The 14,867-nt window shown below is 39.7% G+C and overlaps 1 protein-coding gene across 1 annotated transcript in view; it reads left to right on the plus strand.

The window, feature by feature from the left end:
• LOC126416444 (RNA-binding protein 42-like) overlaps nucleotides 1–14,867 on the plus strand; it is a 351,434-nt gene that overhangs the window by 126,111 nt on the left and 210,456 nt on the right. Inside the window, exons 4-5 of the mRNA XM_050084170.1 lie at nucleotides 2,944–3,296; nucleotides 11,179–11,373. Coding sequence (XP_049940127.1) covers nucleotides 2,944–3,296; nucleotides 11,179–11,373 — 548 coding nt within the window. The remainder of the gene's footprint in view (nucleotides 1–2,943; nucleotides 3,297–11,178; nucleotides 11,374–14,867) is intronic.

A 14,867-nucleotide genomic window follows, 5' to 3' on the forward strand; every position in this document is an offset into this window, starting at 1 on the left:
ATGTGGGCAGACAGCTTGTTGGTTGTCATGCCATTGTAGAATGCAGCACAGTGGCTGCAACTTAGGTTGTAGATCACATGTGGCCCTTTCTTTGATGGGACAGGCAATGCTTGTGACCAGACTGGAACAGGTGGTGGGAGGATGTATGGCACAGGTCTGGAGTCTAGGTGATATGTGCCTTGAGGCAAGGGGCTGGGAGCAGGGGTTTTGTGGTGATGGACAAGGATATTGTGTACGTTCGGTAGTTGGTGGAATAATACGGTGAGAGGGGTGGGAAAGATAGTGGGTAGATACTCCTCATTTCAAGGCAAGATGAGAGATAGTCAGAACCCTGGCAGAGAATGAGAACCAGTTGCTCCGGTACTGAGTCATGAGGGGAATGCTTCTTTGTGGCTGGACGGTGGGACTTTGGGGTATTGGCTGGCTAGATAGATAAGGCTGGGAGATCTGTTTCTGTACAGGGTTGGGAGAATAATTTTGGTCTGTGAAGGCCTAAGTGAGACTATTGGTATATTTCATATATTTCAAGAGGGACTGCTCGTCGCTGCAGATGTGATGGTCACATGTGGCCAGACTGCAGTTAAGGAACTTCTTGGTATGGAACAGGTGGTGGCTGTCGTAGTAGAGGTTTTATTGGTGGTTGGTATTTTTCAGATAGATGGAGGTACTGGCATAACCATCTTTAAAGTGAAGGTCCATATCAAGGAAGGTGACTTGTTTAGTTGAGGAGGACCAGGTGAAGCATATGGGGGAGAGGTTCTGGAGGAATTAGGATTGGGTGTTTTCACCCTCGATCCAGATCATGAAGATATCATCATTGAATCTGAACCAGATGAGGGGCCTGGGATTCTGGCTGGTTAGGAAGGATACCTCTAGATGGCCCATGAATAGGTTGCCTTAGAATGGTGCCATGCAGATGCCCATTGCAGGACCATGGATTTGTTTATAGGTGATGCTTTCAAAGGTGATCTAATTTCGGGTGGGAGAAAATAGTTGGTTATGGTAACCAGGAAGGAGGTTGTAGGTTTGGAATTGGTTGGATGTTGGGGAAGGTAGTATTCAATGGCAGCAAGTTCATGGGCAATAGGGATGTTAGTGTAAAGAGAGGTGGCACCAGTATTGATGAGCAGGATGCCCTGTGGTAAAGGAATAGGAACTGTGGAGGATTGATGGAGGAAATGATTGGTCTGTTTTATGTGGGAGGGGGTAATAGGCTGGAGGTGTTGGTCTACAAGAGCAGAGATTCTCTCTGTCGGGGCACAGTAAATGGCGACAATGGGACATTCTAGGTGTTTGGGTTTATGGACTTTGGGAATCATATAAAAGGTAGGAGTGCAGGTGAAAATTAGCTATCTATATCCCATGCCCCATTGTTGCTATTTGCCCTCAGCCATTCATATACCTATCTTACCTAGTGTCGCACTTTTCATTCACAGGCAGTTTGGATCAAAAAATTTTAGCAATGTAGTTACTAGTTTGAGATTCAAAGGAACTTACCATAGATCCCAGCACCTGGGGCTGTTAACCTTGCGTACACTCTGAACAGCCTCCCCTAAGTTTAACACTCTTGTCAGTATGTGTTGGAAAATGTCAGTTTCACTGTCTGCTCTGTCGACAGATGGAACACTTTTCATGATGTACTCAATAAATGGAAAATAGCTCCGGTAAACACAAGCACAGTGATGTTATTTTATCTTCTGACATAAGAGAACCAGATTGGAAATAGTGCATGGAGGGGGTTTATAGTCTGAAAGTGGAGAGCAAGCAGCACTCGTGATGGGTGAAGACACCTTTCCCAGAAGAGCACAACAACTGTCACACAGGATAACTAATAATCAATTATCCCCTCTGGCATTGTACAGCATTGTGGAAGTATTTTTGTAGTTTCTGTCCATATTCATCTCTTGCATTAGTATTATTAGTAACTGGTATCTGTATTCCATTTAGTGTTAACACGCTTACTAGAAAATAAGAACCCCCCTGGGCATGCTTGCTCACTGTGTCACCACTGTTTCTTAAGACACACTGCAGAAGGATTACTATAATTTTGTGAAACACCTTGCAGTTGCTTCTTGTGGAGTATTGAGTACAGAGACTGTTTGTTCTTGCAGACAGAGTAGGGAGACCACAATATGGTGATCTGTCTTTCCTCACACTTCTAATCTCAATCTCTTAATAAGGCTGTAATGCTATGAGATGTATGAAAATTTAATGTTTGTTCTTTACCCACTCCCTTTAACAATAAACATTAATTTTATACCATTAAAACACTATTTTAAGTAATTTGCAATTTTTGAATCCTGAGTATTGCACAAACTATTAGTTCTAGAAGAAAAATGAATATGATCTTTTTTGTAGGAAATTTAATGTAGTTTATTTTTGTGCTGAGATATGTTTTCACTAGAGGCCACAGATTTCGGGTTATTTAAGAAAAAGTGCAGAAGTGAGGTGTTCCAGCGCACCGACCCTACGCTTGTTCCCCACCGAACACGATTTTTAGTACGTTATTCATGGCTCTTCCTCCTGCCACCATAGAAAAATTTGTGACTACACAAATTATTGACCCCAGTCAACCATCCTTGGTCTTCTTTGACTGGGCTATAGAACATTGTGTTAACTGAATGAAACCACAGAGCAGGAAAAATTGGGGTAGTTTGTTGTCTTTTAATTACTAAATATTTTTGTGTTAACTAATACCATATTTCCATTAAATATTGAAGGGAACTGACAACTGGACTGTGAATACTTTTCTTTTCAAATAAAATGATTATTTGTGGAGAATATGGGAAAATATGCTATTATTTTACTGTTAAATTATAAATTAAAGCTATTAATTGGTTGTTACCTCTTGAATCTGCCAAATTCTGACTTAGGTTTGCTGTCTGGCAGAACTTTTTTCTTGTGCTTCAATGGGTTTTCGTAATTTTCATTTTTTTGTGTTAGTGCAACACCACTCATCTATTCGGCAAAGACTCCTGGTGACGGAGAAGACTCAGCTGCAGCAGTTCCTGCTGATGGTGACAGCAGCGCAGATGATTTGGGTGGACAGAAGCGCAAAAAACTGAAAACTGATATTACCGAGGTCCACGTGCAGACGCCACAGCAGCGTGCCAAGGAAATGTCTGACCGTGTGCGAGCCTCTACAGTTGTCACGGTTGGACCTACTGTACCGGGACAAGCAGCTGCAGATGATTCAAACACTTCAAACCGTAAGAAGGAAAAGAAGTCGAAGAAGCATGTTAGAATGGCAGGAGGCCAGGTGTGGGAAGATAGCTCTCTTGCAGAATGGGAAGAAGGTAACTTGAAAATGTATTTTATAGCAAAGTCAGTGCTACATGTTTAACATAAAATTTACATCGTTGTTGTTGTTGTTGTTGTTGTTGTTGTTGTTGGACTACACTTTCTTCTGACAACTATGATCTCTCGATGACTTCTCCACCATCGCCAATGTATTTTATCTATCAATCCAGAGAGTGGTAAATGGAAACTTATATAAAGTAGGGTAAGAAAAGATGAAGGAAAGTAAATGAAATTGGAAAAAAATGACTGGTTAAAGGTAACACCTCATTAAAGAGATGAGTTCTTAATCAGTGGACACAAGGGACAAGTATGTGCATGCCCACATACACACACACACACACACACACACACACACACACACACACACACAGACAGACAGACAGAAAGAGAAAGAGAAAGAGAAAGAGAAAGAGAAAGAGAAAGAGAAAGAGAAAGAGAGAGAGAGAGAGAGAGAGAGAGAGAGAGAGAGAGAGAGAGAGAGAGAGAGAGAAAGAGAAAGAGAAAAAGAGAGAGAGAGAGAAAGAGAAAGAGAAAGAGAAAGAGAAAGAGAAAGAGAAAGAGAAAGAGAAAGAGAAAGAGAAAGAGAAAGAGAAAGAGAGAGAGAGAGAGAGAGAAAGAGAAAGAGAAAGAGAAAGAGAAAGAGAAAGAGAAAGAGAAAGAGAAAGAGAGAGAGAGAGAGAGAGAGAGAGAGAGAGAGAGAGAGAAGAGAAAAAAATACCGGAGCTTCCTTTAGAGGGAGAATCTTCCTTGATTTCTCTATGATGATGACTGCAGATAGAGGGTTTGGTCATTTACACCAAGAGGAAGAGGAATATTCCATTCAGATATGTCGACATGTCAAATCACTGAAATTAATCGAGATAGATCTATATCCAGAGTATGAAAGAGAAAAATTCGTAGGTGTGCGGCAGCATACATCATAGCCAATTTTAAAGGTAAGAAATAATCAGTATAGATAACTGGAATTACAAGAATAATACATTTATATAAAACCTTTATAACTTTACTTATAACTCTTTTTAATTAAAATGAGACAGAAATACTGTTATAATTAGCAATCAGTTTAATGCTTTTAGAATATTAGGTTGAAACAAATGAGAGTGATAAACTTTGGGTGGCGAATAGTCAGGAGGATGTTGTCATTGAGAAATACTAAACTGGCATTCTTCAAGTTGGAGTGTGGGAAGGTAGATCCCCAAACTGGACAGGTAGGTTAGAAAACCTAAAAAGGGAAATGGAAACGTTGAAATTAGATATGGTGGAAATTAGTGAAGTTTGGTGGCAGTGAGAAGAGGACTTTTGATCAGGTGAGTTCGGAGTTATAAACACAGAATGAAATAGGGATAATGGCAAGAGTAGGTCTAATAATGAATAAGAAAATACTAACAATGTAGGAAAAGACCTATTGCTACTTACCGTAAAGAAGACACGTCAGGTTGAAGACGCACAATTGAAACACATCAGCTTTTGACCACAGTCTTCATCAGTAAACACACACACACACACACACACACACACACACACACACACAAACACACAAACACACAAGCAGACCTTACACACAGATGTCAGCCAACTCCAGTATCTTGGGACAGAATACAACTATCCTGTGGTGTCATATTTTGGGATAACCCAGAGTATTCAGGAAGAATATTCTTGGAAACTGGCAGTCAGGTGTCAGTTTGTAAACTTGATGTAGACTGTTGTTCTAGCATCTCAGTACTCTAACACTGTCATTCTTGTACACATACTGTCTTATGGGATTTGAGAGTAATAAGAGGGACTCGTTGAAAAGGAACTACAACTGAAGACTCGTTAGGAAAAAGTAATTGGATAACACATCCTTAACTAATGTATATAAAGGCGAGCACTACTTTGCAGTTTCCTATATTAATAGTCTGGTATCCTGGGCTAGCAACTGAAAGCCCACTGGAGACTGTGGGACTTGACCTCAGCCACTAGCCAGCCAGGATACCACACACCATTCTGTTACCCAATTAGAGCTCACTGCTGCACAAGTTGTGCCACGCAATGACAAGGGACTAAATAGAGTATATGCCTTATTACTGTCTCATTGTCGTAGTGTACCGTTGGTTCTCAGTCTTTGCTATTGCTTTATCTCTCTCTCTCTCTCTCTCTCTCTCTCTCTCTCTCTCTCTCTCTCTCTCTCTCTCTCTGGTTTACTTGTTGGTCTCGGCAGCCAAGACAGTGGTCGTGTGTGTGTGTGAGTGTGAGTGTGAGTGTGTGTGTGTGTGTGTGTGTGTGTGTGTGTGTGTGTCTGTTTTGTCTAATTGAGAAGAAGACCTTTTTGGTTGAAAACGTACTTGTTTGACAGTCTTCTTGGTGTGCGTATCTGTGACTCAGCATCATCACTATATGGTGAGTAGCAATCTCCAGCCTTTGCAGCACCACTCCCTCTTTGTGTGCTGCAAACCTGCACTTCCAACTGTTTCTTACCTCTTCTGACTTTCCGTTGGATGGGCCTTTTGGTGAAGACCCTACCTAGACTTGGTTGACAATTTTGGTCTTGATTTCTAGTTTCACTCCTGGCGGTACCTTCAACTTCCATTAGTGATTATATGGTCTCCATTATTGGGTTTAGCTTGCCATCTTTTCCAAATTTTACAGTTCATGTCATGTAGTGAAGGTCACCCATTGTGGTATATGCTCTGCCTCTGTGCCCTTCTACCCTGGCACTCTTCCATTCTGTTGTTGTATAATGCCCAAAACCCAGCACGGTAGCCATTCCATTTTGTGTGTGTGTGTGTGTGTGTGTGTGTGTGTGTGTGTGTGTGTTTGTGTTTGTGTGAGGGGAGGGGGGGGGGGTCATCAAGTACCTGCTCAATGGTAGCCACCTGACCACGCAGGGATCACACTGCTGTTGCATAAGCTGGACGCTCCCCATGTATGCTATGTAGTATGTGGCTATTATGGCCGGGGCATGGGAACTCCCATCAGTGGTTTACTGTTCAGGTAGCTATTGCTGTGGCTGGGTGGCACCCAGGGGTAGAGCCCCCGTTTGGAGTGGGTGGCACCATGGCAGATAGCTTGCACTTGAAGTGATTTAAACTTTCTCCCACTGGTGGTCACATGACCCTGGCAATTTCTTCAAATGGAAAGGCCTTGTATGATGAAACAAAGTATGATCCCAATGTGTTCCCTTCCTTCACCATGCTGTGGAAGGAATACAGGACTAGACAACAAGGAGCAAAATCCTGCCCCAATACCTGGTTTTTTCTGGGATCGAAGGGGACACCTTTTTGACCAAAAAGCCTTTATTTTTGTGGAGCGTGTTGAAGAAAAATACAGGGAAGCTGCAGCCATCTCTGAGATGAAGAGTGTTTCCTTCCTGATTAAAATGTCATCTACTGCCCCCTCACAGGCATCACTCTGTTGTGAAAAGTTGAGTGACATTCCCGTGACTGTCACACCCTACAAGAGTCTCAATATGGTCCAAGGCATCATCTTTCACCGCAATCTTCGTTTCCAATCTGACGATGAGCTGTGGGCCAACTTAGAAACTTAGAGCGATGGGGTGTGTACTTCAACCATTGTGCCCATAGGGGACCAAGGGAAAACAGAGTTGCTACGGAGGCCTTTATCTTGGCTTTGGAGAGTGATACATTGCCTGAGGTCAATGTAGTGGTCTACTGGTGTGACACAAAACCCTATGTTCCTCCTCCTATGAGATGCTTCAAGTATATGAAGTCTGGAAGTATGTCTTCCTGTTGCACCACTTTTCCCGTCTGCAGGGATTGTGAACGTCCACTGCACGTGAACATTCCTCGTGCCCCTCCCCCACCTGTGTAAACTGCTGTGAGCTCTACTCTCCCTGCTCACCAGATTGCTCCATTTTTAAGTGTGAGAAAAATTCAGGAGTATAAAACCCTTGAGATACTTACTTATCAAGAGGCCAGGAAAAGTTGAGCATCTTAATCCCATATGAATGAAACAATATTACACCTACAACTGCAATGTTTTCATCTTCTCTGTCGACTGTTCTTTCCCCTGTTGCACCTTTTACAATGTGCCCTCAGAGCTGCCCACTGATACCTGCCCCCCAGACACTTAGAGGCCCTTCTGGTGCTTCCACAGCACCCACTTTGGGAGCATTGGCTCCCCAGCTGTCTGGGACACCAATTCCTATCCCCCAGCTGGAGGCTCCTCATTCTCCTTCGGCTTCTGTAATTAGGAGGAGCTCCCCTGGGACTCTTCCTTCCATGGTTCCTTCTGGTTCACAGCCAGGCATCAGCCAGTGGCTGAAGGAACCACAGGCTGCTGTCCACCAGACTTGTCGTTCTACCTCTTTCCCTGAAACCAATTCAGGGACACCTTTCCCATTGTCATCTTCTAAGGAGGAGAAGGGCGAAAATAATTCTTCTAAAATGAAGGAAAGTCCGGTGGCCCCATGCCACCAGACTCTGCATGTACTACTTTTGTGGAGATCCCGGTTGCCCATGTGACACCAGATCTCCCCAGGCATTGTGCTGCAGAACCTATGTCAGTGGATCCCCTGATGTCTTATCTGGTGGCAACACATGACTCTGCGTCATAACCTGTACATTCTGGGTGCAAGTGGGTGCTTTACTCAGTACACCTGCCTCCCCCCCCTCTACCCCACTCACCCAAATAGCACATAGTTGTCATCAATAGATACATCAGAGAGCTTACTGTAGACACTGCTGGATGAAAAGTGGGATCATGGTGGTCTGTGGGAACCATTAAATATGCTGTGCATGTTTTGCCACATGACTTGACACTGGAAGATGTGTGCTTCTATGCTGTGTTCAGCAATCTCACTTGAAATATACATAATTATACTGAGTGATCCGTAAATATGTCCATTGGGATTATAAGAGATATCTTCTTTTTCTCCTCCTCCATCTCCCCTTTTCCTCCCCCCCCCCCCCCCCCTCCTCCCCTTCTCCACCTCCTCCTTCCTGAAATATTTCTGCTTATGCAGGTCATTCAACAAGATGTATATTATTGCATATTTCCGGGTTCCATGTTTGTTTCAAATTTGATTAGTTTGTTTAATGGTTAAATTCTTCCTCATTGTTCTGAAATTTATCTAGAGACTTGGTCCATGACCAAATAGCTACGGCTCATATTGTTTCAAGAAATAAATAAAACAGGTGACACGTCATTTACAGCTTGTACTGTTTTATGCATTTGTTTCTGCATACTAAGTGATTGCTTGTAAGACAAACTTGCTTCTTTCAAGCTGTAGAGTTTGGGTTGATGCTAGTCTCTATAATTACAGACAAAGCCAATCTTGAAATTTTCTGCTCAAAAGTGGGCACAACAATGATGGTTGGGTACATGCAGAGACCACAACTTGTTGGCCTGAGATGGTAACCTCACAGGGGAATAGAATATCGCGAGGAGGTTGTTGTGAAATAGGTAATCCCTTCGAAGTTGTGAAAATTGTTTAGAGGTGTAGGACCTAGATGGTTATTTGACCTGTTGTACCAACCCTGTGGCACAAGAGATGCTTCATCAGACTCCAAGAGAAGTATTATCATTCTTATTCTAAATAAAATATGGGCAGATAAATGTGAGAACTATTACACAGTCAGAGTCAGATTGTGTGCTTGTGAATTGTTGCTGGGAATAAGAAGGGAATGTGAATGCAGTTATATTTATCTATTATAATATTCATTTATTTGAAAATTCCAATCTATAAATTAAAAAACAAAGACAAAATAATCTATTTATATTGACTATGCAATGGTGTGAAAAACATAGTTTTATTTACCAGGTGTGCAATTTTTTTGTGTGGTAATTGTCACACAAATATTTAAAACGTAATCCAAATACTTATTGCACCATGGACAAAAAACACAGATGAAGATTTAAATAAAAGACGGGTTTATAAGTGAAATGAAATTCAAGGAAAATGAGAAATAGATAATAATGAACGCAATAGTGTAGATGAAAAAGAGGGTGATAAAACAAATTAAATCAAAATTAATACAATGAATTAAAATACACGAATAAAGATTTCAAGTGGAAAAATAAATATAGGAAGAAAAATGAGAGAAAATGAAGAAGTTGATATTATTATTAAAATTACATGACAAAGGAATGGAAGTAAAAATTACTGTGAATCAATTAATTGAAAAAAAAAGATCAAAGTAATTTCAATGAAGATTTAAAACTAAAAATTATTTATTGCACCTGATGAGATTTGAACATACTACCTCCTGCCTGTGGAAGCTATTATCCTAAACCATTATACCATACACCCAGACTGTGTAATGTAACTTTTTTAATGCTATTGGCTGTCACACAAAAATTCTGGAATTTATTTCCCGTCAGTTCCTTGCAAATGAGAGCCTACCAGGGTGAATGATTCCAGTGTGTGATACCTGGGATCTTCACCTGCATAACCATCTGGATGGTTTCAAAAAGTCAATCCCACCACTGGGGACCTCTCCGTGTTAGTGTGTATACTGTATTGACAGCAAGCTACCACTATGCTGCTAAATGACATTCTTGCTTGTGCCAGCTAAATTTAATCAAGTGAACCAGAAATAAAGATGCTGCTTTGGAAAGTCACTGCCTCCTCAGATGAACTATACAGCAGCTGTTTTACCTGCTATGCTGGGACAATACCTGCTGCTGGGTCACAGCTGGACATTATTAACATTGTAAAATTACTCTCTTTGTATTATGGTTGTTTTTGTTATTAATATTAGTATAATATTTTCCATTGTTGTTTTCATGTAATTTTCTGATCTTTTTCTTTAGTTAGTCATGGATATGTGGTATGTGCTTTGTGCTCATGTTTCATTGACATAAAGGTCTGATGGATTTTTAAAAAAAAAATTAAAGTCTGACAGGCTCTGATACATATTGTATCAAACAGACTGGAAGTATGTTCTGTGTATCACTACTTATTTGCCATTCAACAGTGGTCTAACACTTCATTCTGTAGCATGACCTTACAACATAAATTGTCTTTTTCCTGGAAGTAATGCAAAGAAATATTAAATTGCTTACTAAGTGTGCATTTTATGTACCATTATAAACAACCCCATCCTGGGAACATTGTACAGGAATATTAACTGCTTACTGAAAAAAAATCTTTGCTTGCGAGTGTTTATCACATATAGGCATTTTTCCTGTCAATAAAACTTGCCCTCATGTATCTTCTTTCTTTTTTATGGCATTGAGAATAAAACAGTGCACATGTATATCATACTCTGTAAATATTAACTCCAAGTTAACTGTAGCATTCTCAGAGCAACAAGTAAATGTTTAATGAAAATGCTGGTATCTTTTTCTTTCCAGATGCTTATGTTTTCTCAGCCAATATGTGCAAAACATTACTGTTGCTGTAATAAGCTCTTATTGTGATGTTAATGTGGAGTATGACTCTTGGGGCTTCTGCAATATGTATAAATGCTCCTCCAGCAGATGCATACTATTTCTTTCACCTGCTAGTCTTCATGTAACTATCTAAATTTGATCTTCCCTATCCTTCCTCAATCCAAGCTTCTGCTCCATGACCTTGTTGTTAATGGGATGTTGAAACACTGATGTTCCTTCCTTATCAATACATTCATTACATTTTGGTAAAAATAATGTTAATCCATAACTGTTTCTGTTTTGTGAGGCTGTTATGTCAGTGGCATGGTTGTCAGATGATTATTAGTCTTTTTAATTTTGTTTCTACTACCGTATCAAATGTAGGTGCCTGTTCTTTAGAAAGAAGTGTCCAAGTAATGTAATGTGGTAATACAATATATAGATACAGCCAATCTGTCTTCAGCAAATAATTTACAATTAATAAAATGTGAGTTTTCTTATATTGTTAGTCTCACAGTAGTTGGGAGATCTCATATGAATAAAAGTACAATGTTCTTATTACAGATGACTTCCGGATATTCTGTGGTGACTTGGGTAATGATGTAACAGATGAAATTCTGACAAGGGCTTTCAGCAAATACCAGTCTTTCTTGAAAGCAAAAGTCATTAGGGATAAACGCTCAAACAAAACAAAAGGATTTGGGTTTGTGAGTTTTAAAGATCCCCAGGACTTCATCAAAGCAATGAAGGAAATGAATGGTGAGTTTTTTCTATGTCTTTCTTGTGCCTTAACAGAAGTTCAGAGTTTGTTTATAACATCATCTTCATTTCCCTCTTTGAACCAGAACCTTCTCAAGTTATTTCAGAGCTATGTTCAGATAACAAAGGTTTATTTTAGTAAATGCTTTAGTGGTGAAATATTTCAGGAAATATTACTAGAACATCGCACACATCTTCTGGTCATTCTAAGTACTTAGGGGAAAGTTTATATGTGCCAGTAATAGACTGAGAGGCTCACATGATCAGACAGATGAAAAGGACAGTGTGAATTACACAGTAGTCTACTGGATACCTTATATGAAAATTATCTTGATCAGTTAAACAATCAACTTGTCAGGGTAACATCTTACATGTACTAATTACAATAACACACTAACTTTTCATTTTAGTTATTTCATTGCATGGAATCAGTAATATCAATATGGGGAAAATATTAAAGAAGAAGATGAATGTGTTTATATATTGCTATGTTGTATGAACTAAAGGAAAGTGTAACAATGATCTAAAAAATGTTGTAAAAGCAGTATCATGAAAGTCTCCGAAGGAGCCTATAGTTGATTGAAATGGTTGTTCAGCATCCCTTTGAGGCATTTTTGTGTAATTTATGGTCAGTGTATGCATTGTCATTACTATGCCAATAGTTATGAGGTGCAGATGGTTAATGACAAAAGTGGCAATATTTTTGTGCTTGATCTTTTGAATCTGTAGTTAGTTGTATGGTACCTTAAACAAATATTGTAGTTCACTCTGGCACAGAATGCTGTCAGGTAACCAATTGAGCCTAACGAACAAAATTTGATTGTGCGGAATGTCAGGTCAGATGTGTGACAGTATTGAAGAGTTTCTAGAAAACAGAACACAGAATGTCATTCTCAAAACAAAAAAATCTTCAGATACACCCCAAGGTAGTGTTATACGACCATTACTTTTCACAGTATAAACAAATGACTTAATGACTGACGTAGGAAGTTTCATGAGGCCTTACACAGATGATGCTGTTGTATAAAGAGAAGACACAGTGCTAGAAACTACTATGTGCCTTTAAGGCACGAAACTGGTCTTCATGAAGTGCAGGGTTAATATCCACGTCCAGCAATCCAGATTTCGGTTTGCTGCAGTTCCCCAAAATTCCCTTGAGGTGATAACTGAAAGAATTATTTAAACAAAGTTACACTTGATATTCTTCTGAAACTGTATTCCTTCTGAATATGTGGTGTCCAAGGGACATTAAAACAGAAAACTTCTCTTCAGCTGTAAGTTAAGAATTACTTATGTAGGAAATGGTGCTGATTAAACTTTAGAGCAATACACAGTTAGTGAAATGATGTAGAATGGTTACAGCTTACAACAAAATGCTGAAATTTCTTTGAGAACATGGAAAAAAGGAAGGAAGATTGGGGTTTGATATCTTGTCAACAATGTCAGTAAAGACTGTGCAGAAGCTACAGTGTGGGAAGAAAGTGAGCATATAATTGTCAGGGGTACATTCTTGTCATTTGGCTTAAGTGATTTAGGGAAATGACAGAAAACCTAAATCTGTGCACCAAGACAGAGATTTGAACCAATACCCTCTCAAATAAGAGTTCAGTGCTTCAACACTGTGATGCCTCACCTAGTAAAATGTCTTGGAATATTAAATGTTAGATTTAAAACCAGTAATCCCCCTATTATTTAAACAATGAACTGCAATGTGTAAAACAGCTTCAAACTTCTGATTACTTTACACTTGAGTTAGCTTGTTAAATATTTTGACTTTAAGGCTTCTCACACTGGTGATTTGGCAGCATGACCCACTGCGCGTGCACCACTCTCAGTGACTGGTTGTGGCAATTCAACCATGTTTGACCCTTTCACATGTGCGGTTACAGAGGGTGGGGGAAAACGGGTGCTGCATCGCCTCAGCAGGCTGTACTGCATTTGCGGTTTGTTGCACTTTGTGATTTTTGAATCATTTGTATTTTCTGTGTCAGTTTAAGCAATTTTATGCACTTTCCTCCTTCAAGAATAACTTCCAACTTGGAACTTTTTATCAGTGAAGTAGGACATTCTGCCATAAGTTTGGATTCGGGAAATGAATATTACAGCAATAAGATCAAAAAACATAATGCCTGGGAGGAGATGCGTAAAAAATTTGTACCAGAGTTGGAAAATTCAATACTTTCATTGACATTTGTATTTTCTTTTCAATAACAAAACAAAAGCAACATTTTCTCATTAGAATACATTAAATAACTCACTCGTGCAAGCAGGAAGATAGCTCTCACCATAGAGCTTCAGCTGCGCAGTTCAGTTGTGTGCCTGACGATTCAGGTGTGCAACTCAGCCCTACGGTATTTGTGTATTGGAGTGACTCAACTGCACGGCTGAATCGCCCCAGTAATGTTATTGTGTGAAAAAAGCTGAAGCATATAACTTACAGTTTAGAAAAATGTTGGAAATTGTGTTAAAAGTTCGTTGGAAGTTGCTAAGTGCTATTGAGATGAAATACTGGATGAATATAGTTTGGGTAATTTGCAGTTTTTCACACATTGATATTTGTAGGTAATGTTTGTAAAAAAATTTCCGAATGGGGTTAATAGTAAAAAAGTCGGACGATTTGCCTGCTGTAAGGTACACTGCACATAAACATTTTTTTTTAACCAAAATACTTGTCTTATTGTGTGAAATCTTTAACATAAGATTACACCCATTTAATGAGTACATTATGACAGCATTTTAAATTTGATTAATACTATGATATGAAACATTGAAAATAAAATTTTCATCACCCCTGGAAGTTATTAGATATTGCAACTGGAATTGTTTACCATGAGCCGTGGATGGGTCAACAATTTAGTAATTTAAATAAGCCACCTCACATTCCTCTGACCACTTCCAGGGCACATTCTTCCTCAGTAACTGATTCAGTGCTGTGTTATTAAATGCTTGTGATGACACAAAACACCGATAGAACCCAAACGGTCCATACATAGCCCTCAAATCTTTCTTATTCTTTGGCCGATGAAACTCCTCAATGGCCCTAAGTTTTTCCCTCTCTGGTTGTATTCCTGTTTGATTAATGATATGCCCCAGAAATTTAACCTTTTCGTTCAGCCGATCTGTCTTACTAAACTTAAGTTTCATGCCCCCTTTCTGCATGGCCACCAGTACTTTTTCCAATAATGCACAATGCTGCTCACACGTCTCTGTGGCTATTAATATATTGTCGACATACACAGTAAGCTGGTCCATTAGCTCAGGTCCCAACACCTGGTACATGGTTCTTACAAAGACACACACAGAAATGTTAAGACCAAATGGCAAGACGCAAAATTGTTAACAGATTCCTTTATGCCGGAACGCTGTATATTTCCCAGATTGTTGTGCTAACCTTATATTCCAATATCCACAGGTCACATCTATGCATGAAAAAGCTTTACTCCATGGAACTTCTGGAAAAGTTCGTCTATCGATATTGGCCGATCGGTCTCTCG

The sequence above is a fragment of the Schistocerca serialis genome, chromosome 8 (genome assembly GCF_023864345.2).
Source record: "Schistocerca serialis cubense isolate TAMUIC-IGC-003099 chromosome 8, iqSchSeri2.2, whole genome shotgun sequence".
Taxonomy (NCBI): Eukaryota; Metazoa; Arthropoda; class Insecta; order Orthoptera; family Acrididae; genus Schistocerca; species Schistocerca serialis.